The sequence below is a fragment of the Syzygium oleosum genome, unplaced genomic scaffold, assembly GCF_021117445.2.
Source record: "Syzygium oleosum isolate NSW1041296 unplaced genomic scaffold, Sole_v2.1 Sole_v2.03, whole genome shotgun sequence".
Lineage (NCBI taxonomy): Eukaryota > Viridiplantae > Streptophyta > Magnoliopsida > Myrtales > Myrtaceae > Syzygium > Syzygium oleosum.
The window spans coordinates 3,216,005-3,239,617 of NW_026607487.1; the positions used below are offsets into that span (position 1 = coordinate 3,216,005).

The 23,613-nt window shown below is 45.6% G+C and overlaps 5 protein-coding genes across 6 annotated transcripts; 2 read left to right on the forward strand and 3 right to left on the reverse strand.

Moving 5' to 3' along the window:
* Window positions 1-277: 277 nt before the first annotated feature.
* On the forward strand, window positions 278-5,614 carry LOC115691912 (formin-like protein 11). Its single transcript, XM_030618661.2, has 4 exons — window positions 278-2,530; window positions 2,624-2,814; window positions 2,941-3,176; window positions 3,271-5,614. Exons 1-4 carry the CDS (start codon window positions 807-809, stop codon window positions 3,997-3,999), a joined length of 2,880 nt encoding a protein of 959 aa, XP_030474521.1. The 5' UTR covers window positions 278-806; the 3' UTR covers window positions 4,000-5,614.
* Window positions 5,615-6,991: 1,377 nt separating this feature from the next.
* On the forward strand, window positions 6,992-10,534 carry LOC115691895 (autophagy-related protein 18a-like). The gene is made up of 5 exons (XM_030618633.2): window positions 6,992-7,856; window positions 7,950-8,117; window positions 9,042-9,249; window positions 9,477-9,603; window positions 10,191-10,534. Exons 1-5 carry the CDS (start codon window positions 7,029-7,031, stop codon window positions 10,279-10,281), a joined length of 1,422 nt encoding a protein of 473 aa, XP_030474493.2. The 5' UTR covers window positions 6,992-7,028; the 3' UTR covers window positions 10,282-10,534.
* A 7,990-nt stretch (window positions 10,535-18,524) lies between these two features.
* LOC115664796 (protein SRC2 homolog) lies at window positions 18,525-19,503 on the reverse strand. The gene has a single exon (XM_030586684.2). The coding sequence runs from the start codon at window positions 19,360-19,362 to the stop codon at window positions 18,682-18,684; it is 681 nt and encodes a 226-aa protein (XP_030442544.2). The 5' UTR covers window positions 19,363-19,503; the 3' UTR covers window positions 18,525-18,681.
* A 2,320-nt stretch (window positions 19,504-21,823) lies between these two features.
* Window positions 21,824-22,205, reverse strand: LOC130137616 (protein CYSTEINE-RICH TRANSMEMBRANE MODULE 10-like). Its single transcript, XM_056309286.1, has 2 exons — window positions 22,008-22,205; window positions 21,824-21,952 (listed from the first exon to the last, which is right to left on the reverse strand). The coding sequence occupies exons 1-2, from the start codon at window positions 22,203-22,205 to the stop codon at window positions 21,824-21,826; spliced, it is 327 nt and encodes a 108-aa protein (XP_056165261.1).
* On the reverse strand, window positions 22,097-23,396 carry LOC115664795 (uncharacterized). Of its 2 annotated transcripts, none has more exons than XM_056309820.1 (2): window positions 23,000-23,396; window positions 22,097-22,647 (listed from the first exon to the last, which is right to left on the reverse strand). In XM_056309820.1, exons 1-2 carry the CDS (start codon window positions 23,253-23,255, stop codon window positions 22,283-22,285), a joined length of 621 nt encoding a protein of 206 aa, XP_056165795.1. In that variant the 5' UTR covers window positions 23,256-23,396; the 3' UTR covers window positions 22,097-22,282. The 2 variants fall into 2 exon arrangements, with proteins under 2 accessions (XP_056165795.1, XP_056165796.1); XM_056309821.1 differs by having other exon boundaries at window positions 22,097-22,829.
* Window positions 23,397-23,613: the final 217 nt, after the last annotated feature.

Below are 23,613 nucleotides of genomic sequence, written 5' to 3' on the forward strand. Positions count from 1 at the left end.
GTCTGGTGGTTGTCTTAGCCTCCCGTAAACCAGCATTTGAGCGACGTGGTTAGATTCGTCACACGAGAGACAGTGATGTGATGGACCATTTCGTCGCTCTCCCAAACCTTTTTTTTCTCTCTCTCTTTTGTAGTTTCACCCTCCTCCTGCAATGCAGAGTTAGGCAAAGAGTCCAACCAACAAGGGACCCGCCAGGATACTTGGATTGCATCTTCTTGATTTGGTCACTTTTAGCTCCCTAAAAGGGTCTCTAAACTCACCTGCAAATCCCATGACCCCATGCATCAGTTGCTTCCACTACTGAACTACAAAACTTGGTGGTTGTGTTGTTGTTGTCTCTGAGAGAGAGAGAGAGAGAGAGGGAGAGAGAGTTACATGTGCTTGACTACGGATTTTCCATAATGACCAAAAAGGAGAGCATGTGAGAGAGACGGGCATCATTAGGGGGAATCTCTGCTAAAAATGATAGGATTGCCAAGGAAGACAAGCACAGCAATACGTGTTTAAGAGTCTCCTTTTGCAGAGGGAATTAATGGAGGAGAGAGAGAGAGAGAGGAATCCGGGAACAGAGAAGTAAAAGAAGGCCCAGGGCAACTACCAGGCTCAGGGGTTCCTTGGAGTAGCATTAAAGACTTGGGACTGAAGCACACACCTCTGCACCTTCTTCTCCAACGCATCCCGAGCAACCCCCACAAAAGCACATCATTTTCTTCAAGGATGGAGCAAAAAGGAACCGAATTTATAGCCAGAAAGTTGCATTCATTGCCTGCTCTGATGTTCCTGGCTTGAACAAGGAAACACCCCAAATGGGTTGCGGGCTAAAGATTTCCCTCATGATTTCCCTCATCATCACCTTCTTCATTTTCTTGCTCCTGTCCTTTCAAAGTGCCCACTCTCTGCTTGATGATGGTTCTTTCAACGCAGCTGAAAAGACCAATCTTCGTGGCTGGGAAAAGCTGTATTTCAATGGGGGAGAAAGAGAAAATGGCAATGCAAACCGGGTTGAGATCGAGAAAGTCTCGGGCAAGGATGAGAGAGACGAGGAGGGAGATTTTACTGTGGTGGAGAAGTTCAGGGCTTTGCTTGGAGTGGAGAGGTTGAACACAAAAAGGCCGCCATTTGGGCTTCCTGAATACGTCTCACCTTCACCTTCACCTTCACCTTCACCTTTACCCTCACCTACACCTTCACCATCTCCTAGTGAAGCTCAAGCTCCATCTCCTGCTCCTTCAGTGCACACTCACCCACGTTCTCATCATCCTCCACCACATTATAGAGCAAAGCCGCAACACGACACACTTCGCAAGGAGGCTAACGACAAGAGCCGTGTTTTGGCTGCTGTTCTTGTGCCTACAGGAGTTGCGTTTTTAGGCTGTGTTCTCGGGCTTGTATGCTTCTTCGGGAAATCCAGGAAGCACAACAGAAGCAGGAGTGTCAAGAATTTCTTGACATGTGGTAAGAAAGGAAGAGGAAACAGAGGCAGATCAAAGCATGCGAGTACGAAGAACTCGGCGAGCAAGGTAAGCTTCAATCCTGGCCTCGATCTTTTTTATCTGGAGTCGTTGGGAGTGGATTTGGAACAGCAGTCTTTGAAACGGAGTTCTGAATCTGTCACTAGTTCACCATTGCATAGCACTTACCAAGCTAGGCTAGAGACTAAAGCGCTAAACCAAGAGCCGGTGAAATTGGAATCGGATAACACTAGTAGTTCTTCCACTAGGGAAATTACGTCGGTTCACGAGGATGCGGAGTCGGTAAAGTATGACCCAGACGGTGGCAATTCTCCTTTAGCCAGTGACAATAATATTCCCACTGAAAATCATTCATCTGACGATGAATCTTTTCATTCTTTTGGGGATTCACATTCACCCGAGGCACGGGTGTCGGATGCTTTGCAATGTAGTGTTAGCAGCGAAACATTGGAAATTTTGTCTCGAAACTCATCTAGGTCAATAACACCTTCCCTAGCCAACTCAATGGATACATCGAATGCACAAGGTCCTTGCAACAATACCAAACAGATTAATGCTACAGATGTAGGTCCAGTAGAATGTCAAATGACTCCAATTGCTCAAGGCCCGCCACCTCCGCCTCCTCCACCACCTCCGCCGCCACCGCCCTCTCTGCTTCCCCGTTTTCATTTTTCCTCCCCAAGTTCTTCCACCAGAACTGCTCGTAAGTCTCCACCATTTTCGACACATAAAGACTTGTCACCTTCTAGGAACTCAGATTCTTGTTCAGGATCAGAGTTTACTCCCAAGAGTGACTTGGTTCAATTGCCCATGATGAATCCCAAACCAGCACAATGTCCACCAGGAATTCCGTCACCGCCATGCCTGCCACCACTTTTTAAACGAAACACTAGCTTTGCGAAAGGCCCTCCTCCATCATCTCAACTTGCTCAGTTTATGCCGACAACGGGCAAAGATGGAGCGCCTCTGCCAAAACTGAAGCCACTCCACTGGGACAAAGTAAGGGCCACGCCGGATCGTTCCATGGTGTGGGACAGGCTGAGGTCAAGCTCGTTCGAGTAAGTGATTTTTGTACCATAGTGACAGTTAAATCCTTTTCTTTCGCAGTTTCTTGTGTTGATTCGCCTGTGATTGAAAATGAGATGAAATAGGTTGGACGAGGAGATGATAGAATCGCTTTTCGGTTACAATTTACAAAATCCATTGAAAATTGATGAGGTGAGAAGTGGAACGCCTTCCCCGAGTAAGCATCTCCTTGAGCCAAAGCGGCTACATAATATTACCATACTTTCCAAGGCCTTAAATGCGAGCCCTGAGCAAGTTTGCAATTCATTAATTCAAGGTGATTATCTCTAACTTCAAATAGCAAACCCTGAGGGATTCATTAATTCAAATTTGCAATTTGACCAACAATTATATGCGATGTTGGGTTTGATCCTAAAGTTTTTCTTGAGAGACAAAAACACAGGAAACGGTTTGTCACAGCAACAGCTAGAGGCATTGGTGAAGATGGTGCCAACCAAGGAAGAAGAGGCTAAGCTCAATGGCTACAAGGGAAACATAGATGAACTGGGATCGGCAGAAAAGTTCATTAAGTCATTGCTTAGCATTCCGTTTGCATTCCAACGTGGGGAAGCCATGCTCTATAAAGAGACTTTTGATGATGAAATTGCCCATCTAAAAAATTCTTTCTTAGTGCTAGAGGTAAAAAATAATGAAAATCCTGACACATTGATAATTTGCAAAGAGTGGCTAAAATCTTCTTAATAAGTGAAGTTTCTTCTTTATTGATTTTTAGGAGGCCTGCAAGGAGCTCAGATCAAGTAGGCTCTTCTTGAAGCTGCTTGAGGCAGTGCTCAAGACAGGAAACAGGATGAATGTCGGAACGATCCGAGGAGGTGCCAAGGCATTCAAGCTCGATGCTCTGCTCAAACTCGCTGACGTCAAAGGAACAGATGGCAAGACTACTTTACTCCATTTTGTTGTCCAAGAAATGGTCCGTTCAGAAGGAATCCGAGTCTCGGATAGCATCATGGGAAAGATTGATCAGAAGAGCAGGAACCGAACCGCTGAAGAGAAGGAAGAGGACTACCGAAGAATGGGGCTCGATCTTGTGGCTGGTTTAAGCACCGAGCTATACAATGCGAAGAAGACGGCCACGATCGATCTGGATGTGCTCACTAGCTCGCTCTCGAACTTATCAGACGGGTTGACTAAACTGAAAAGGCTAGTGAATAAGGAATTAGGCACGGACGAAAAGGGCGAGAAATTCGTTCACTCGATGAGATTATTCACAACCTATTCGGAGAAGAGCCTGAAGGAGCTGAAGGAAGATGAAGACAGAGTGCTTTTGCATGTCAGAGAGGTCACAGAGTACTTTCATGGAGATGTGAGCAAAGAAGAGGCCAACCCACTTCGCATATTTGTGATTGTGAGGGACTTCTTGGGGATGTTGGATCATGTGTGCAAAGAGCTGAGATGTCTCAAAGTCCCTAGCAGTTCCAATCCTCTCTCTCCTTTCAGATAGATCAAATTGATTCGTGCTCTTTGCCTGTTTTCATTGTGTGTAATCTGTAAGTGCATTCACTAGGAATTAGGATTGTAACACAAATTTTCTGTGTGTGTGTGTAAAGTTTTGTGTTGTTCAGATTGACATTTACCAACTTCAACCCTATTATGATTAAAAAAAATGTCAATGTTAGCGCACCCAAAAATAAAAATATTGCGGTATTAATCTAGGGTTGGGAATGAACCAAATTTTGGAAGAGTGACAATACTACTCAACAATAGTTTCTGAAAGGAATGGGGAGAACAATTGATGGTCATCCATAATTTCATGATTCTCAATCTGATTTAGAGTCTTTATAATATAACTCTGTCAAGTGGAACACAAAACATTTATAGCCCTCGACAAGAGCGGAGGAACCTCGGGTCGCTCTGGGGAGTCAGGACAGTCAGGACGAAGAATCCGACGCCGAGTTGTAGAAAAGAGTTAGACATTAGGCATGGAATTCTTTTTCCTTAAAAGCTTTTAGTCCTTTCCTCTTGTTTTGTTTTGCTTTCATTTCGCCAAATTCTTTGTGCATTAGGATTCTTTTCCAGTAGACGGTATCGAAACCGGCAGGAGAAATCATCATTCTTTGTCCTAGGCTGGCTTAGGATCATTTTGAGAATCTGAGAAGCATTACTTTTTCATTTGTCCATCAGTAAGTAGCCACCTTAGTTGAGCTACTCAGCACTTAAGGATAGAGAGGATTCAAGTTTTCAGCCATGACCCAAGTGCCTGAATTCCCAATTTCAGATCCAGGCAAAGAGAAAATCTGGGAGTATTTCTCTAGATGTGCATCAGAAATTGCAGAAAGAGCAATATTGATTTCAGATTCCTGATGTTACAGCATAACCCGTTGTGAGAAAAAGTCTGTACCAACAAAATTTCCCATAGTGGAAGCTAAAGGAGTTAGTTTCCTACAAGCAAGTGATTGCCCCCACCAAAGGCAAAGAATCTTAAGTCAGACCCAACATTGCTTTTAAAACTTCTCTGTCTCTTACCTTCTCCTCTTCCTCTTGGACCATAAAGAAAACCCACCGCAAATTTCTATGGACTATGGCCGCGCGGTCTGCGCCGTGATCGGCTTCTCGGCGTCGTTCATCCTCTGCGTACCCAGCATCAAGTGGTGGCAGAAGCGATTCCGCACGCTCGAGAAGCTGCGGATCGTGTCTGAGGCGCTTGAGCGAGCGGACGAGAGGGCGGCGAGGTCCCAGGAGAGGCACGACCGGCTCCTCGGCCAAGTGTGCTCGTTCTACTTGGCCAACAAGGAGTTGGAGGAGGCGCTCGGCGGCGCGAGGAGGGCCATGGACGAGGCCATGGAGTTCGCCGGTGGCCTGAGGAAGATGCAGATGAAGCTGATCAGCTCTTTTCCTGATGATGTTGATTTGGTTGTGGCCATAGAGAGGGTTCATTGACTAGTGCTAGTGCACAAGGAAGGCAAATAACTGTAAACTGTCTTTGGCTCCCCCATTTTTTGGAATCTTTTCCATTTTAACTAATTTTTTTTTATTTGTAAGAGAAGAAATTAATTGGGGGATAAAAAAGATTTAAGTATAGTTGCCCTATGAAAAATTTAGATCTTTCATTTTTTTTCTTTCTCTCCTTTTATTTTAATTTTTTGTATATATTCATTCTGCACCCTTAAATTCAACAAATTTGTTCAATAAACTCATTTACTTGTCAATTGGCAAAATTCAAATAATTTGCTTGGTAAACTCATTTAATTGCTCCCGACCAAAAAAAAAAACTCATTTAATTGTTGATAGAAATAATTAGTAGGGATTTTTTTTCCACATGATGGCGTGCGACTCGGTAATGCTAGTTTTAGACGAGATATTATGATATGCCACGCTAGTTCTCCCCGATCGATGACTTTTGGCTTTCAAATTTGAGTTTGATGTTACGAATGAATTATGTGCATATATTTTTTTTTATTAATAGTGAAGACTTTTTTTTTTGTTAAGTTATATTTCAAAAGGATATAAATTGATTAAAGTTTGAACAACCTTCCAAATTTGTTAATTTTTCACAAGACAAAATATAGGATACTCTTTATTAATTAACATGATGCCTCGTGATATCAATTTCTCAAAGTACACTTAGACTATCATAGGGTTTATCTCATATGCAATCCACACAATATCGAGCTTACATAGGATAACAATATCTTTTCACAACAAATTAACTACATATGGAAAAAAAATTGATATTATGGAGGATAACAACAAAATTCATGGTGGCTTCCATTGTTTGTCATTGTGCCTTGGCTCAACAATTTGGCTCGCTACCTTACCAAAAAAAAAAAAAACAATTTGGCTCGCTAAACTTCAATTTCATCTATCAGATGTAATTAAAGCTTTTATTCACTCTCGTTCGAAACCCTTTTAGTATTTTCAATTCAAATGCGTATGAACATCGTATCCGGCTATATATAGGTGGACAATCCAGCACCATAAATTGCATGCAAATAGCGAATCCAAAAAGATTTAAAAAAAAAACGCGTTCAATTACACGACTTGAATCCGTCGGTTTGGATCATCAGCTTTGTAAATCGCGACTTCAAAAAATTAATAACGTGAACGTGAAATTTCGCGATTAATTAAATGATTCTCACATAAAATCAATCTTTTGAAATTTCGCATTTATTTTGAAATTGGAGTTTTTTTTTCTTTGGATCAGAGAAATTGGAGTTGGATGACCCCAAAAAATGCATCTTTTTAATTTACAAAATTCACCCACAAATTTATATCCCCAAATATATAAATAATATTGCCAAATAAATAAAAAAATAAAAAAAATCTAAAATCTAAAACTGAAGCAACTTGCTCTTCTCTGTCCCTCCCTGTGCTGTCCCAAGTGTCAAACAAAAGTAAGGTCACCACCGTCACCATCTACCATCTTCCATCTTCCATCTTCATCCTCTCCACCTTTATCTCCTTCTCCTTCCTCCTCCTCCTTCAACCCTCAACCCTAACCCTGCAACTCTAACCTCCTCCTCCACCTCCTCCATGACCACCCACTCCTCCTCCCCTTCCTCCACCACCACCACCACCACCACCACCAACCACCGCCCCTTCCCTCCGCCCCAGACCCTAATCCCCCCCGATTTCGCCTTCGACCCCGACCCCAGCCCCAGCCCCAGCAGCCCCCCTCCCTCCCCCCCGGCGCCGCCGCCGGAGAACCCTACCCATCTCCATCTCCCTCCCTCCACCGCCCCCCTCATGTCCTCCGACTACGACTTCAACTCCGATCTCGCCGGCGGCTCCCCAGAGTCCGCCCCTTCCCTCCCCCACTCGCCTCAGGCTCAGGCCCTGCTGCAGCCGCCGCCGCCGCCGACGCCCGCCGCCCAGGGCCCCGCCATGTCCCGCGTCCCGAGCCTCCTCCACCTGTCGTTCAATCAGGACTTCGGTTGCTTCGCCGTGGGGACCGACAACGGGTTCCGGATCTACAACTGCGACCCGTTCCGGGAGATCTTCCGCCGGGACTTCGAGTCCGAGGGCGGGATCGCCGCCGTGGAGATGCTGTTCCGGTGCAACATACTGGCCCTCGTCGGGAGCGGGTCCAACGCGCTGTACCCGGTGAACAAGGTCATGATCTGGGACGACCACCAGTCCCGGTGCATCGGGGAGCTCTCCTTCCGGTCCGAGGTGAAGTCGGTCAAGCTCCGGCGGGACCGCATCGTGGTGATCCTGCTCCAGAAGATATATGTCTACAACTTCGCCGACTTGAAGCTGCTGCATCAGATTGAGACGATCGCGAATCCGAAGGGTTTGTGCATGGTGTCGCAGAGCTCGGGGCAGATGGTGCTCGTCTGTCCTGGGCTTCAGAAGGGGCAGGTGAGGCGATTGGCACCCTCACAAGTCAATTACAAATTGGTTAAATTGATTCACCTACGTGCTGATGATTGGTGCATAATATACCCTTTACAGGTTAGGGTCGAGCACTATGCTTCGAAGAGGACTAAGTTTATAATGGCGCATGGTTCAAGGATCGCGGCCTTTGCGCTTTCCCAAGATGGGAGGTTATTAGCAACTGCAAGTAGTAAGGGGACTCTAGTTAGGGTGTTTAATACTCTCGACGGGTCGTTGCTTCAAGAGGTTGGTCCAGAATTTGATGCTGGTTGTGTTTTGAAACTGGGGAAAATATGGTGTGCTTGGTGCATTAGTAAAGCTTATCTAAGATAGCCCACCATCAAGCATGAACTGAATGATGAAGATCTTGCAAGTTTGGATTTTCAATTCATGCATATATAGGAACTGGTAAAAGATATTGCTCGTCCAGGATTAAAACCGCGAATTGGCTTTTCTGAGTCACTACCATTGGGGAAGAATTCTTTTTTGAATGGCAGTATCTGTGTAGTAAGTTAGGATGTTTACTTAAATGTTGTAATCCAACATCACTTGAGATCATGTCATTCACCACTAGTGTTTGGAATTGTCTAAATTTTTTGTACCTTTCGAATCACACTCATCTGTTCCTCTCTCTTTTTTTTACCCAAATCAGTAAAGGTATATTCATTCTACTGATAAAAGAAAATCTTGCTTTTGGGATTACTGGTGTCTTTAATACAAATCCTCACAATTCTTTTATGGATAGGTAATTACGTGAAGTAGAAATGTCTTAATTGCTAATATGGTATCTGTAATATGTACTTAACCCTTGGGAGTTGTTATTGCTTCTTGATGGGCACAATGATGAGACCAATTGATTTAGTTTCTATAGGGAGATATTTTAAACTGCCTTGGTGAGGTGTTGATATCCAACTGACAAATGTTTTCATGAATTAATGTGTCAGTAAGGGCTTGCGCTGTTCATAGCTTCCAAAGACTATGAGAGTGATTGTAGTGCGTGGTTATTTTGCTAAATAAATACGGTAATCAGGTATTGTTCTCTGCTGAAACTGTGTTGTGCTTCAATAGGCCTTTAGAATTGTAGAAAGAGGACAATTTGATTATCATATAATCTTGGGCAATATTCTGCTTTATTCATTACATAACTAAGATTCAAAGTTCTTCATGTAGGTTAGAAGAGGTGCGGATCGTGCAGAAATATACAGCCTGGCCTTCTCTTCTACTGCCCAATGGCTAGCGGTCTCAAGTGACAAAGGAACTGTCCATGTTTTCAGTCTAAAGGCTGATTTAGGCACGCTGAACAATGACAGATTGCACAACACATCTGAAAACCATGGGTCTCCCTCCTCCATGATCTCATCACTTTCTTTCATGAAAGGTAATTTGCCAGGAATTGCTGTATCTTTAAGTCATACTGTTTGTCTCTGTCATGTAAATGGCCCTTGACGTAGAGCTCAATTGTTCCCGTCATGCTAGATCTAATTATGATTGGATGAGTTATTGCAGTGGCTAATTTGTATGTCGTGCTGAGTGACCAAATGTGTTTATAGTAAACCATGATCACCATGTCTTTCTCTCAGGCTAGTTTTGCTCCATGCTTTGCAGGTGTTCTGCCTAGGTACTTTAGCTCGGAATGGTCGGTGGCTCAGTTCCGACTGCATGAAGGTTTACAATATGTTGTTGCTTTTGGACACCAGAAGAACACTGTTTTAATTCTTGGCATGGATGGGAGGTAATATCATCTTACTACTCCTCCGTCTTCCTTTTTTATGTCAAGTTGGGGTCATGAAATCCTATAAAATGAGTGCTTTTTCATATCTTTCTATAGCTGTCCACATGCTTTAGTGTAACATACTCAAGACCAAGCAAATAGTACCCCAGTTTTCCCATTAAAGTAAGATAAATAACAGAAGGAGGGAACGTTATCCTTCTGGTTTCTTACTCCCTTTAAGCAATGATGAAAGAAAGATTGGATGCACAGCTTTCTCCTCAACCTTCTTTACTTCTTTGTATACATTAGTGAAATGTTGAACAACCCCTTAGCCCTATTTGCATATTGTAAAACCCGAATCCCACCCTTTGTCACGTGACGGAAAGAGGGGAGGAGAAATTCTTCCTTGCCAAGAGCACATCAATCCTCTATGAGAAGCTCTCAAGGTTTCTTTTATTTCAGACGAGGCTGATTTGAGAATCATGTTTGACACATAGACCAACCTGTGTGCAGTTGGAACCTCTCCCAGTTTGCATCTTTTAATAAATCCCGCTATTTTATTTGAATGCCTTCAATAGTCTAATTGTTTTTTTTATCGGATGATGCAGCTTTTATCGATGCCAATTTGACCCGATGACTGGTGGAGACATGACTCAGCTCGAATACTATAACTTTCTGAAACCTGACGAAACTTTGTGAGGTGAAGCTGTGTACATGTCTTTTGACGTTTGCGTGTATATTATCGGTAACACTCTACCTATATGACACGATAAGGTAACTCAATAAGTTGTAAATACATGATCTGAAAATGGAGGGCTATAGGGATATCGATTGCGGGGGGCGGAGTGTATATATAAATGGGGAGGTTCAGGGAGTTTTTATTTCTGTAGTTATGATGATAAAAGATCTCAACCATTATGCCTGTTTTACTTTGATCTTCGCTTTGTGGTCCTGCCTTCTTTAGCCCCCCTCTTTTGAAAACGATGTTGACTGCTCTGTTCTTGCGCCTCTTTCTCGTGAAGCCTGTGGAACTCTCTTCTTTCGGGTCTGTAACCTGTGAGGCTATCTTAAAGTATGCTCTTTTGGAAGTCTTCTATATCTTTTCATTGGAGCGATGAAAACAGAAAACATCATATGTCGTCGTAAAATTGACTTATAATATTAGGACAAATCCGTGTAATTAAAAAGGTGAGGGTACGGTACGTGAGTGAACCTTCAATTCCATAGGGCTTGTGAGGGTTGAGTCAGCCAATTCATAGGCAGGGCCTTTTTCCTTTGGGCTTTGGCAATTCAGTCCGCTATTTTGTTTGCGTTGCTACACGGGTCAACGGATCACGCCTTTCTGCGATAAGCGGATCTAGTTCCCGCGAACTCTGATCTGCGAACTTGAGTTCATTTATCAACTGGGAGCGGCCAGGCTCAAGAACCAAGCTCTCAGAAGACAGCATGGCGTTGGATGCAACATGATCGCTCGAAGGAGGAGCTGGATCAGCATGGAATGTATGGTACTTCTCTTGTTAAGAATGGGAACATCTTTGGGCTTTTGCATGGGTTGGGAAGAAGCTCAACTAATGTAATTGGATAGCAAAGGTACATTCGTGGTTTTTTGATCGTCGAGGTTTGCTTTGGAATTATCTGCAAATTGCAGACGGGTGCGGCTTTCGGTCTTTGCAATCTGCTTATGCAACAGTCCCCAAGTATATTGCATGATGCTAATGTATGTTGTAACTTAGAACCATGTTTATGTCCCGTGCGGGATTCCGAGTCACCATAGTCGAGAATCTCAATCGGAACTGTCCTATCGAATTGGAGGGAGTCGAAGAATTTCCGGTGCATTCTCACGAGGAGTGAAGTTTTTGAGTAATTGAGCATGGCATTTGGTCTGGTTCTTATGCTCTTGAAGAGAACCTGCTTTCTGGTTTTGGTCATGGGAAATGCACAAGACCCTCCTCAACTTTTTGTAATCTAACCGTCCATTCTCCATCACTGAAAAAAACACCAAATCACTCGCAGCCCCCGACCTCGGCGACCGGGGCGTGGTCGGCCCCCCTCCGAGCCTGCCTCCTTGCCACTCCACTGATCTACTCTTCACCCGCCCCATACCGGCCTGCCCCCTCCCCCCTCTTTGAGGTCATCGATGGCCCAGATCAAGGTCGCCGGAGTGGCGATGCTTGATCTAGATGATCCAATTCATTGCCATACTTATTACGAAACAAAGAACCGAAAGAAAAGAAGCCAAAATGAAAGGTCAAGATCGCTATTTTAGCCCCCATGAAACGGATCCAATTTCATTTACACATAAAGAAAAAGGAGGACATCTCATAGCTCGAGACAACATCAGAATAAAGGGGAAAAGGCAGGAGGAAGGAAGACGCAAAAAACAAGAAGAAACTTTGTTTACATATCCATACCATCATCGAACCCGGCGTCGTACGACGACGCGTCGGGATTCTGAGTCATCAGCGAATTGCAAAAGAGTGCAACCTTTCTGGTCATTGGAGTTTGCTTATGCAACAGTCCTAAGTATCTTTCATGATATGAATGTATGTTGTAACTTAGAACCATGTTTATGTACCGTGCGTCGAGGTTCTGAGTCACCATAGTCGAGAGTCTCGATCGGAACTGTACTATCGAATCGGAGGGAGTCGAAGAATTTCCGGTGCTTCTCACGAGGAGTGAAGTTGTTGAGTAATTGAGCATGGCATTTGGTTTGGTTCTTATGCTCTTGGAAAGAACCTGCTTTCTGGTTTTCGTTATGGGAAATGCACAAGACCCTCCTCAACTTTTTGTAATCTAACCGTCCATTCCATCATTGAAAAAAACACCAAATCACTCGCAGCCCCTGACCTCGGCAACCGGGGTGTGGGCGGCCCCCCTCCGAGCCTGCCTCCTTGCCACTCCACTGATCTGCTCTTCACCCGCCCCATACCGGTCTGCCCCCTCCCCCCTCTTTGAGGTCATCGATGGCCCAGATCAAGGTCGCCGGAGTGGCGATGCTCGATCTAGATGATCCGATTCATTGCCATACTTGCGAAACAAAGAACCGAAAGAAAAGAAGCCACAATGAAATGTCAAGATCGCTATTTTAGCCCCCATGAAACGGATCCAATTTCATTTACACATAAAGAAAAAGGAGGACATCTCATAATAGCTCGAGACAACATCAGAATAAGGGGAAAAGGCAGGAGGAAGGAAGACGCAAAGAACAAGAAAGAAACTTCGTTTACATATCCATAACATCATCGAACCCGGCGTCGTATCCGGCGTCGTACGACGACGCGTCGGGATTCTGAGTCATCAGTGAATTGCAAAAGAGTGCAACCTTTCTGGTCATTGGAGTCTGCTTATGCAATAGTCCTAAGTATCTTTCATGATATGAATATATGTTGTAACTTAGAACCATGTTTATGTACCGTGCGTCGGGGTTCTGAGTCACCATAGTCGAGAGTCTCGATCGGAACTGTACTATCGAATCGGAGGGAGTCGAAGAATTTCCGGTGCATCTCACGAGGAGTGAAGTTGTTGAGTAATTGAGCATGGCATTTGGTCTGGTTCTTATGCTCTTGGAAAGAACCTGCTTTCTGGTTTTCGTTATGGGAAATGCACAAGACCCTCCTCAACTTTTTGTAATCTAACTGTCCATTCCATCATTGAAAAAAACACCAAATCACTCGCAGCCCCCGACCTCGGCGGCCAAGGTGTGGGCGGCCCCCCTCCGAGCCTGCCTCCTTGCTACTCCACTGATCTGCTCTTCACCCGCCCCATACCGGCCCGCCCCCTCCCCCCTCTTTGAGGTCATCGATGGCCCAGATCAAGGTCGCCGGAGTGACGATGCTCGATCTAGATGATCCGATTCATTGCCATACTTGCGAAACAAAGAACCGAAAGAAAAGAAGCCAAAATGAAAGGTCAAGATAGCTATTTTAGCCCCCATGAAACGGATCCAATTTCATTTACACATAAAGAAAAAGGAGGACATCTCATAGCTCGAGACAACATCAGACTAAGGGGAAAAGGCAGGAGGAAGGAAGATGCAAAAACAAGGAAGAAACTTCGTCTACATGTCCATACTGTTAGAACATGTTGTATAGTTTTGTAGGTTTTCCTTTACATCTCTTCTTTCTCTTTGGTCCCACATAGGAAGAATGATAGGCTCCTTTACTCCTCTAAGCCTATATAAAGGCTTCTCATGTACATTGTTTCCTACACCATTATAAGAGAATAAATACCATTCTCTTTTAATTTTTCTTTCTTATCATGGTATCAGAGCCAAGATCATTGTCTTGAAGAGTATGCTCTGCGGTTGCCATCAATTGGATCTTCCGCATCAGAAATTAAGACAATGAGCTCATTATCTTTTAAAGTATGCTCTGCGGTTGCCATAAATTGGATCTTCCGCATCAGAAATTAAGATAATGAGTTTAGGGCTTTTGGGCCATCATCCTTGCTCGTTCTAATCCGCGCTTCTTCTTTCTCGATCCTTTCGATCACTTCAATCCATATTTCTAGCTTTGCTAGTGATTTCTTTTTCTGTCGTCATGGGTGATTCTAGTGACCGTATTGACGTCAAACTCGATGGTTCAAACTATTCTCTTTGGAAACCATCGGCAATGGCAGCACTTGTTTACCGCGACTTGTTTGAGCATGTTGAGGGACTTTGTCCTTGTCCTGGTGCTCTTAAAAGTGAATCATCTGATGAAGTTGCGAAACGTGCCGCTGAAATTCGAGCATGGAATGTTGCTGATCGGAAGGCATGGGCTATCATTTTTGGTTCCATTGATCCTGCTCTTCGCCCACAATTTTCTAATGTTGTTGAGGCGAAAAGTTTATGGGATCAGCTTGCCGAGATGTTCACCCAGACAGGGGACATTCGAGTTTATCAGTTGGAGCAAGAAGTTTACAGTGCTACGCAAGGGTCTCGCTCTATTCGAGATTTCTACAATTACATGCACTCACTTTGGAGTCAACTGGATATTCTTGCTCCTATTCTCTGCCCATCATGCCTGAACTGTACTCGGTGTCCATCTACTCGACTTCAGACTCAAGATAGGCACCGTCTACATTCTTTTCTTATGAAGCTCGGCTCTCCCTATGAAGGTGTTCGCAGCCAACTTCTTCACCGCTCTCCAAGACCATCCCTCCTTGCGCCTGTCAAAGAATTACGATCGAGGAAACTCGTCTTGGTCTTCTTTCCTCCTCGCGGTTTCGATTCAAGCTGCTATTTTGGCTGCTCCACCACGTGTTCCGCCTACGGGTTTGGCGCTCCACCACGTCCTTCGCCTACTCGTGGTCCTCGCCGCCTTTCATGTACGTATTGTCATCGTCCGGTCATGACGAGTCACATTGTTGGAAGAAGAGGAATGCTTCACGCCTTTCGCATCACCACGAGTCACTACCGCATCTCCAATCTCTCAACCTATTACTCTGGTTTCTCCCTCTACGGATGACCGTATTGCTGCTCTTGAGGCCCAACTTGCCCGTTTGAGTCCTTCTCTGCCAGGTCTTTTCCCGATTCTGGTACTTCTACAACTCTCTCATCTGCTGGAAGCACCACTGCAGCTACTCCACCTTCAGGTGATATTTCTACTACTTGGGTACTTGACTCAGGAGTTGCTAGACATATGTCTACTTCCGCTGTTTTTCTCACTAAGCTCTCTGAGCTCAAGCAACCAGCACATTTCTTTACTGCTAATGGTTCTCCTCTACTAGCTACCCGATAGGGTACTCTTACCGTCTCTGAAGATTTCAATGTCCCTGATGTGTTACATGTTCCCTCTTTGGCTCTCAATTTATTATCTGTTGGACAACTCACCGATGCTGGATATACTGTAAGCTTTACAAATAGCTCTTGCTTTGTGCATGATCGTTTGAGTGGCAAGATGATTGGCAGGGGCAAAAGACGGGATGAACTTTATATTATGCAACATCTCCATCTTCCAACTTCCTCTCTTCCTCATCCTGTGTTGGCTACCCTCGATCTTGTTCGGTGGCATCAGCGTCTTGGACATATTCCGTCTTCTCGTCTCACCGTCCTTCACCAACAAGGTGCTTTGGGTCCTATTTCTTCTGGTAGTCTCCCTCCATGTTCTATCTGCCCTTTGGCCAAGCAATCTGCTAAGCCTTTTCCTGTTAGTAACTCTAGAACTAGTGCGATCTTCGATCTTGTTCATTCTGATGTTTGGGGTCCTGCCTCGCTCTCTTCCAAGAGTGGTTTCAAATATTATGTATCTTTTATTGATGATTATTCTCGTTATACATGGGTCTATCTTATGCGTCAACGTAGTGATTTCTTTACCATCTATCAGTCTTTTACTTCCATGGTTTCCACACAATTTAATACAAAAATCAAAGTTTTCCGTTCAGATTCAGGGGGAGAATATCTCTCTGGTGTCTTTCGTTCCCTCTTAGCTAGTGATGGTACACTTCCTCAGTTATCTTGTCCTGGGGTTCCAGCTCAAAATGAAGTTGCTGAACGCAAGCACCGTCATATTCTAGAGACCACTCGAGCTCTCTTACTTGGCACATCCGTTCCCACCGAGTTCGGGCGAGGCTCTTCTCACATGTTCATCTAATTAATCGCCTACCCTCATCTGTTCTCCATCAAGACACCCCGTTTCAACGTCTCTACTCTCGACCTCCTAGCTATAATCATCTTCGAGTTTTTGGATGTACTTGTTTTGTCATTCTTCCACTCACTGAACATACAAAGCTTACCGCCCGCTCTATCCCATGTGCATTCTTGGGTTACAGCACTGAGCACAAAGGTTATCGTTGTTATGACCCAAATGCGCGACGTGTACGTATTTCTCGTGATGTTACGTTTCATGAACACATCCCTTTCTTTTCAACAAATGCTACACCTCATGTTTTGTCTCCTGTTCCATTTATGGATTTTCCTGTTGATCCTCTACCTGATCCTTCTAGTCCCTCTTCTACATCGGATCTAGATATTGCCACCTTCTCCATCTTCACCTATCCCTTGGCTTGCACCTCCGTCGTATCCGCCTCGACGATTCCGCACAACTAGAGCCACGCCGTAATCCTCCTCGAGATCAGCGTCCACCTACCCGGTATGTTGCTGTTACTTCTTATTCTACTGAGTTTGGATCCTTTTTAGCTGCTGTTCATGCTGTACAAGAACCTAATAGTTATCGCGAGGCAGTTCAGCATGTAGAATGGTGCCAGGCTATGTCTGAGGAACTCTCAGCTTTGAAGAGTACTGGTACTTGGGAGCTTGTGCCTCTTCCTCCAGGTCGCTCCCTCGTATCTTGCCGATGGATATATAAGATTAAGACTCGTTCTGATGGCAGTATTGAGCGTTACAAAGCTCGTCTGGTTGCTCGAGGTTTCTCGCAAGAGTATGGTATCGACTATGAGGAGACCTTTGCTCCCGTAGCAAAGATGACATATGTCCGTGCTTTATTAGCTGTTGCTTCAATTCGCAGTTGGCCTCTCTTTCAGCTTGATGTGAAGAATGCTTTTCTTCACGGTGATCTTCAGGAAGATATCTTTATGCAACCTCCGCCTGGTCTTGCTCATACCTCTGGACAGGTTTGCCGCTTGCGACGGGCTCTTTATGGTCTCAAACAGGCCCCTCGTGCTTGGTTTGAGAAGTTCAGTGATGCTATTCAGTTTGCTGGTTTCATTCAAAGTGAGGCTGATCATGCTATGTTTGTTCATACCTCTTCTTCAGGCTGCACTATTCTTCTTCTTTATGTTGATGATATGGTCATCACCGGAGATGATCGTGACCATATTGAGCATACCAAGCGGCACCTTCAGCAACATTTTGCCATGAAGGATCTAGGACCACTACGCTACTTTCTTGGGCTTGAGATTGCTCGCAGTTCACGTGGTATTCTCATTTCTCAGCAGAAATATATCGCTGATATTCTGTCCAGAGCTGCTCTATCAGATTCACGTAATGCTGCCACTCCTATTGAGCTAAATCAAAAGTTTTGCCCAGACGATGGAGAACCTCTTTCTGATGTCACCCGCTATCGGACCTTGGTTGGCAGTCTTATTTATCTTACTATCTCCCGACCCGACATCGCCTATGCTGTTCATGTTGTTAGTCAGTTTGTTGCTGCTCCTCGAACAATTCATTATGCGGCTGTTCTAAGGATTCTGCGTTATCTTCGAGGCATTTTATCGCGTTCCTTATTTCTACCATCCTCTTCTGCTCTCAAGTTGCGTGCCTATTCTGATGCTGATTGGGCTTCCAATGTCACTGATCGCAAATCTATCACTGGTTATTGCATTTTTCTTGGCGATTCACTTATTTCTTGGCGTTCCAAGAAACAACATATTGTCTCACTCTCCTCTATATAGTCCGAGTATCGTGCTATGGCCGACACTACTGTTGAGATTGTTTGGCTTCGCCGCTTACTTGCTGATATGGGAGTTTCACTTATGATCCTACTCCTCTGCATTGTGACAACAAGAGTGCCATTCATATCGGTACAAATCCAGTCTTTCATGAGCGTACCAAACATATTGAGATCGATTGTCATCTGACTCGTCATCATCTCCAAGCTCGCACTATTTCACTTCCTTTTGTTGGAACTGAAAATCAACTTGCCGATTGTTTTACGAAGGCTATTACATCACAATGATTTAAATTTCTTCTTTCCAAACTCTCGTTATTTGATCCACCTTGAGTTTGAGGGGTGTTAGAACATGTTGTATAGTTTTGTAGGTTTTCCTTTACATCTCTTCTTTCTCTTTGGTCCCACATAGGAAGAATGCTAGGCTCCTTTACTCCTCTAAGCCTATATAAAGGCTTCTCATGTACATTGTTTCCTACACCATTATAAGAGAATAAATACCATTCTCTTTTAATATTTCTTTCTTATCACATACCATCATCGAACCCGGCATCGTATCCGGCGTCGTACGACGACGCGTCCGTGTTAAGAAGTTTTTAGAGGATGGAAAGCAACTGAAGAATAGAATTCGTATTGCTTTTTCATAAGTAACAAAGTCTAGATGATTAGGGAAAGAAAATATGCAAAATTCTCCTGATGTATAATATTCTAATCTTCCATCAACGTAGCAGTCAATATCAATTAGGATCAATCAGCAACGGCAACCGTATCTTCAACAGTCCGATATCATGTCCTCGATCACCAGCCCGCCAAACAACCCGCACAGCAACCCCAGCCCCAAGCCCCCAGCGCCGCCGCCATGTTTCTTGGGCGGCTGCTGGTATGCCGGCGACGGGGCTGCGTACCCGTACCCGGGCATGGCGTTCGGCGGATACCAGTACCCCTGCGGCGGATGTCCCGCTGGTGGAGGGTACGGCGCCGCCCTGCGCATTGGTGGCGGCGGGTACGCGGCGGCCGAGCTCGAGGCGGGCGGCACCGCCGCAGCTGGACAAGCCATGACCGGCTTGCCCGCCTTCTTCGCCGCCCGGGGCGCTGCCACGGTGAACTGCTCCCCGAACTTGTAAGAAAACTCAAGGACGCCCTTGGTCTTCCCGGACGGCAGCCTCACGCTGTAGCTCATCGCCCTGGACTTCCCATCGCCACCGGCGGCCCTGCCCCGCTCGAGCAGCTCCTTGACAGGCACATCGGCCCTACCGACGTCCTTGTCCCCGCCGAGGGTGCGCTTGGCCTTGATCTTGAACTTGAGGGTGAGGCAGCCGGCGCGGGCCGCGGCCTCGTCCACGGTGAGGACGACGGTGTGGCCCCACCGGGGGCTAGCGCCGCCGTCCTTGTGGACGGGGGTGCGCTGCTTATTCTTGTCGCCGGAGAGGGAGACGACGACGTAGACGTCCATCTTGCCGAAGAGGTTGACGTCCTTGAGGTCCTTGGCAGAGATCAACGTCACCTCCAGAGGCCTGCACTCCGTGTCTGCCGCTCGAAAACCTCTGAAAGATCAATAGCAACCCACGAGAAGAAGACGAAGATGAAGAAGCGACGTCGGAGATATACATATACATATATATATATATATATATATATATATATATATATATATATATATATATCGTTGCCTATTTAGGTAATAAATTATAGGCAACAAAATATTTGTTGCCGATTTAGGTAATTAATTGCCAGACCAAAAAAATTAGTTAATTAATTATTTTACGCGTTGTGTTACCCTTTTCAGAAGATAATTTTTTTGCCGATTTCACGAAAACTTCCCGAGATATAATTCTGGCAATTTCTCGTCATTCCTTTCTTTTTTTTTTCTCAAGAATCCTCGTTATGTGTTAAAATAGGTAAATATATTAGATCACGGAAAATTTATAGATCAGTTGGCAGTGGTCTCGCGAAATTTTGCGTTGTGTCGGGATAGGGGATTGGTTCGAAATTTTTCCGGGACGAGCAGGGTAGAAAGAGGGAATTGTTTCGTAGAATTTTTTAAATATTAAATCGCGCATTTATTTTACGATTTTCCGCATTATTGACCGGGGGGGTCGAAAGTGTGTACATCTTTGACATATGAATAGATATGACGTCACTTAAAGACACTCTCCTTTCACTTTGACACTCTTCTGGAAATTACCCGAAAATTCAATTATTCCTCTCTTTTTTATTTATTTATAATTATCTGTGCTTGATTTCATGTGAATTTCAACTACAGTTTAGAAAAATTAAAATCGAATTGAATTGAATTGAGATAGATTAGTGTACTTATATCCCAAATTTCAAGTACGTTATCTTTCAACCGTTTGCTGATCGGATAACTAACAAAATAAGTAAGTGATTATCTAGTAAATCATGAGATAACATTTGTTATCTAAAAACCTAATTCAATAGATATTAGAAAAAGAAAAAAGCAAGTAACATGACCTCGAATTTCGAAAATATCACCTAAAACAAATAAAAAAAATGATGGGATCAAAGACGAAATTGAAGTTTTGTCAGGTGATTGTTGATGGATGCTTGATGTTAGCTCAGGGAAAAATTGTCCAGAAGGTTATAAACCTATTCCATTCTTGTCAATTCAGTCGTAAACCTTTCGATTTTGCCATCTGAGACATTTTCACGATCAATTTTAGACCTTCTCACTAACAGCCTGGACCCGACGACGTAGCCACCTCCTAATCAGTCCCACCCTGATTCGGTTGTCGCTCCCATTGCATTGCACCCTTTGCTTTGCTACATTTTATCGCGTTTCGGCTCAAGTTCAAGGCCACAATTGACGGTCGCCGCTGCCGCCGCTAGAGAGGGGGGCACGACGAAGCTATATCCCCTTTAATCCGGTGGACACCTATCAAACATAGGATCCTATCATGACTTCTATTCGGACTTCCAAATGCAGTCTAAACTCTCAGAAGACAGCAAACATCGGATACAACATGATCGCTCCAAGGAGCTGGATTAGCATGGAATTTACGGTACATTTCATGTTAAGAATGGGAACAACTTGGGCTTTTGCATGGGTTGGGAGGAAGCTCAACTAATCTAATCGGATATCAAAGGCGCATTCATGGTTTGATCAACGAAGTTTGCTTTGGAATCATCAGCGAATTGCAAACGAGTGCGACCTTTTTGGTCATTGCAATCTGCTTATGCAACAGTCCCTGAGTATCTTGCACAATACGAACGTATGTTGTAACTTAGAACCATGTTTATGTCCCGCACGTCGGGATTTGTAGTCGCCATAGTTGAGAGTCTCGACCGGAACTGTACTATCGAATCGAAGGGAGCCGAAGAATTTCCGGTGCATCTCACAGGGAGTTCAAGTTTTGAGTAATTAGCATGGCATTTGGTCTGGTTCTTATGCTCTTGGAAAGAACCTGCTTTCTGGTTTTGGTCATGGTAAATGCACAAGACCCTCCTCAACTTTACCATCCATTCCATCACAGAAAAACAACCAAAATCATCTGCCACCCCTCTCCTCGGCGGCGGCGCGTGGTCAGCCCTTTGAGCCTGCCCCTCGCTGCCTGCCCTCCCTCCTCTCTGAGGTCATCGACGACCCCCGATCGAGGTTGCCGGAGCGGCGATGCTCGATCATCTAGATGATCCGATCCATTGCCATAGTTATGAAACAAAGAACCGAAAGAAAAGAGCCAAAACGAAAGGTCAAGATCGCTATTTTATAGCCACATGAAACGGATCCATTTCATTTACAAATCATGAAGAAAGAGGAGGACAACTCATATAGCTCGAGACATCATCAGAACCAAGGGGAAAAGGCAGAAGGAAGGAAGACGCAAAGAACAAGAAAGAAACTCAGTTTACATATCCATGCCGTCATCGAACCCGGCATTGTATCCGGCGTCGTACGACTACGCGTTCGATATCATGTCCCTGATCACCAGCCTGCCAAGCAGCCCGCCCGCCAACCCCAGCCCCAAGCCCCCGGCGCCGCTGCCGTGTTTCTTCGGCGGCTGCTGGTATCCCTGTGGCTGGTATCCCTGTGGCGGGTATCCGTATCCCTGCAGCGGGTATTCGCATCCCTATGGCTGGTACCTGTACCGCTGCGGCGGCAGGTAACCATAGCCCTTTTGCGGGGTAACCATATCCTGTTGCGGTGGTCGGTGGATACCCGTATCCCTGCGGAGGGTATGGCGCCACCCCATGCATCGGCGGCGCGTATGCAGCGGCCGAGCCCGAGGCGGGCGGCGCTGCCGCGGCCAGGTACACCATGACCGGCGGGGGTGCCGCCATGGTGAATGGCTCACCGAACTTGTAGGAGAACTCCAGGACGCCCCTGGTCTTCCCGGACGGCAGCCTCACAGCGTAGCTCATTGCCTTGGGCTTCCCGTCGCCGCCCTGCTCGAGCAGCTCCCCGACTGGCACGATGGCCCTGCCGACGTCCTTGTTGCCTCCGAGGGTCCGCTCGGCCTTGATCTTGAGCTTGAGGGTGAGGCAGCCAGCGCGGGCCGCGGCCAAGTCGACGGTGATGGCTGCAAGGGCGTGGCCCCAATGGGGGGGGTGCGCTGCTTCTTCTTGTTGCGCTTGTCGCCGGAGAGGGAGGCGACGACGTAGGGGCCCATTATATATATTGAGCAATAGGATAGATCAGACAGAACAGAAAATGAACACCCTTGGTCACCCGCGATGGTTGACTTCTTGTGTTCCAAAGATAAAAACCTGGAAAACGAATTACCTAAACAAGAAAAACTCAGGATCTAGGAATCAGGAAACTCATTCCTAAGTAAAACAAAAGAGAACAAAAATCGAAGACGTGGACTAGAATAGTTCAAACATTTGGGACGCGGAAGCCAGAGCTTGCTCGATGGGTGATGCTAGATTGATCATCTCAACGGGGATGCCATATTGTCACAAGCACTATAAAACAGAGAAGAACGCAGACACACAAAAAAGCAACCTTTTTGATCAGATGTAAAGCCAAAGCATTATCACCACCGTATATACCCCAATAAGATTTGTACATACCTACACATACACTTACACGTAGCTCAGAGAAAAAGAGAAAAAAGAAGACTACGTGCACGAACCTTTGTTGGCCGGAGCTTTTGCAGGCGAATCGGGGAGAGGCTCCACGGGACGGACCAAGACAGCAGCACCGACGGGGGCAGCTCTCTTGCCGGTCAGATCCTCGGCCAGATTGCCCGCGGGCACGGCCCAGTCGTGGACCAGCACCTCCTCGTCGGCCTTCCCGAGCACGGTCTCCGCCGCCGGTGGGGGCGGCGGCGGCGGCGGCTTGGCTCTCCCGACGCAGCAAGGCGCCGCCTTTTCCTGAGTTGTGGCCATTGCAACGGGTTCGCTACCTCAACATATCCACCGCAGTACTTATCGGAGTAGTACTCTGCTGACATACAGCAATGCCTCCGATCAGACCACACACTCAGTCAGCGCGCACACAGACACGCATACCCCACGCAAGAAACCCACGATAGCCTGGAGAAAACGATCGCCTGGAGAGGAAAAGGGGAGAAAGTGGGCATCTGGATAAACGGGTGGCTCTCTAAAGCTGGGACGGATCGTGTATGTGTGTGTGCGGGGAGGTTGAATTTATAGAAAGTGGTGTGTGGGTTCTTGTCCCTGTCGATTCGAAAGAAGAAGAAGAAGAGGAGGAGGAAGAAGACAAGACAAGGGATGCGTGGGTGCG

What these genes read in the sequence shown, in the direction of transcription:
- LOC115664796 (XM_030586684.2), bottom strand. Translation starts at nt 19,362, where the DNA reads ATGGACGTCTACGTCGTCGTCTCCCTCTCCGGCGACAAGAATAAGCAG.
- LOC115691912 (XM_030618661.2), top strand. Translation starts at nt 807, where the DNA reads ATGGGTTGCGGGCTAAAGATTTCCCTCATGATTTCCCTCATCATCACC. An exon ending in CTGAGGTCAAGCTCGTTCGA is followed by an intron (nt 2,531 to 2,623) that starts GTAAGTGATTTT and finishes GAGATGAAATAG; the next exon opens with GTTGGACGAGGAGATGATAG. An exon ending in TTGCAATTCATTAATTCAAG is followed by an intron (nt 2,815 to 2,940) that starts GTGATTATCTCT and finishes ACAAAAACACAG; the next exon opens with GAAACGGTTTGTCACAGCAA.
- LOC115664795 (XM_056309820.1), bottom strand. Translation starts at nt 23,255, where the DNA reads ATGGCCACAACTCAGGAAAAGGCGGCGCCTTGCTGCGTCGGGAGAGCC. An exon ending in AAAAGCTCCGGCCAACAAAG is followed by an intron (nt 22,648 to 22,999) that starts GTTCGTGCACGT and finishes TTTCTTGTTTAG; the next exon opens with GTAATTCGTTTTCCAGGTTT.
- LOC115691895 (XM_030618633.2), top strand. Translation starts at nt 7,029, where the DNA reads ATGACCACCCACTCCTCCTCCCCTTCCTCCACCACCACCACCACCACC. An exon ending in ATCACTTTCTTTCATGAAAG is followed by an intron (nt 9,250 to 9,476) that starts GTAATTTGCCAG and finishes CATGCTTTGCAG; the next exon opens with GTGTTCTGCCTAGGTACTTT. An exon ending in ATTCTTGGCATGGATGGGAG is followed by an intron (nt 9,604 to 10,190) that starts GTAATATCATCT and finishes CGGATGATGCAG; the next exon opens with CTTTTATCGATGCCAATTTG.
- LOC130137616 (XM_056309286.1), bottom strand. Translation starts at nt 22,205, where the DNA reads ATGGCGGCACCCCCGCCGGTCATGGTGTACCTGGCCGCGGCAGCGCCG. An exon ending in CTGCCGCCGCAGCGGTACAG is followed by an intron (nt 21,953 to 22,007) that starts GTACCAGCCATA and finishes TACCCGCCACAG; the next exon opens with GGATACCAGCCACAGGGATA.